Consider the following 1,000-nt stretch of genomic DNA (forward strand, 5'->3'; position numbering starts at 1 on the left):
CACTCACCACGTCAAACCTATCCCAGGAGCTGTAGTCGTAGGACTTTATTCACGCCGTTTGCTTGGAGTCTCCCGTCTTCGTCTCGCCGTTGCTGCTCACCGACTTTTTCTTAGCCGTTTTCTTCTTTTTGTAATCCTTGTTACGCACAGGGGGGAGGTCTTTCTGCAATAAAGGAACGGACATTTGTATTAGGGATGGGTCCGATTAATCGATTATAGGACCCAAAATCATCTTTTTATTTATTATTATTATGTATCAATATACCCGGAGAATGGAGTCAGGTAGACGGAACTAAACGCCTGTACCCGTTGATTGATGGGAAAAGTACTCGCACAGTTTTTACATGAAAGGAATCTCGCGGTGGCTTGATTGATGGAACGAACCTGAATCTCTCCCAGGTTTTCCGCTCTCAGCTGCTGGTCTTTGGTCTTGATCTCCGTCTCCCAGCTGTCCAGCTCCCTCATGAAGGTGTGCACGTCCTCGGCGTTCTGTCGCATCTGGAGCTGGAGCTCGACTGCTTTGTTTCCGCCAGCAGCAGCAGCAGCAGCCATCATCTCTGTCTGTGGGAAACATGGTTCATGGTTATTTCACTCAGAAAGGCTGGCTTTACAGAGAAGGGCTCCATCTTGGGGTACAGGCTGGCTTTACAGAGAAGGGCTCCATCTTGGGGTACAGGCTGGCTTTACAGAGAAGGGCTCCATCTTGGGGTACAGGCTGGCTTTACAGAGAAGGGCTCCATCTTGGGGTACAGGCTGGCTTTACAGAGAAGGGCTCCATCTTGGGGTACAGGCTGGCTTTACAGAGAAGGGCTCCATCTTGGGGTACAGGCTGGCTTTACAGAGAAGGGCTCCATCTTGGGGTACAGGCTGGCTTTACAGAGAAGGGCTCCATCTTGGGGTACAGGCTGGCTTTACAGAGAAGGGCTCCATCTTGGGGTACAGGCTGGCTTTACAGAGAAGGGCTCCATCTTGGGGTACAGGCTTTGGTTCCGACATGCTA

The 1,000-nt window shown here is 50.8% G+C and overlaps 1 protein-coding gene across 1 annotated transcript; it reads right to left on the reverse strand.

Annotated features, from left to right (window-relative positions):
• Positions 1 to 13: 13 nt before the first annotated feature.
• On the reverse strand, positions 14 to 561 carry LOC306917955 (RNA polymerase II-associated protein 3-like; the record flags this gene model as incomplete). The annotated part of the gene is made up of 2 exons (XM_079530858.1): positions 14 to 163; positions 385 to 561. Coding segments are annotated over 2 exons (291 nt in total), but the record flags the coding sequence as incomplete, so codon positions are not given.
• Positions 562 to 1,000: the final 439 nt, after the last annotated feature.

This window comes from Electrona antarctica (assembly GCF_951216825.1).
Source record: "Electrona antarctica genome assembly, contig: scaffold_1885, whole genome shotgun sequence".
NCBI lineage: Eukaryota > Metazoa > Chordata > Actinopteri > Myctophiformes > Myctophidae > Electrona > Electrona antarctica.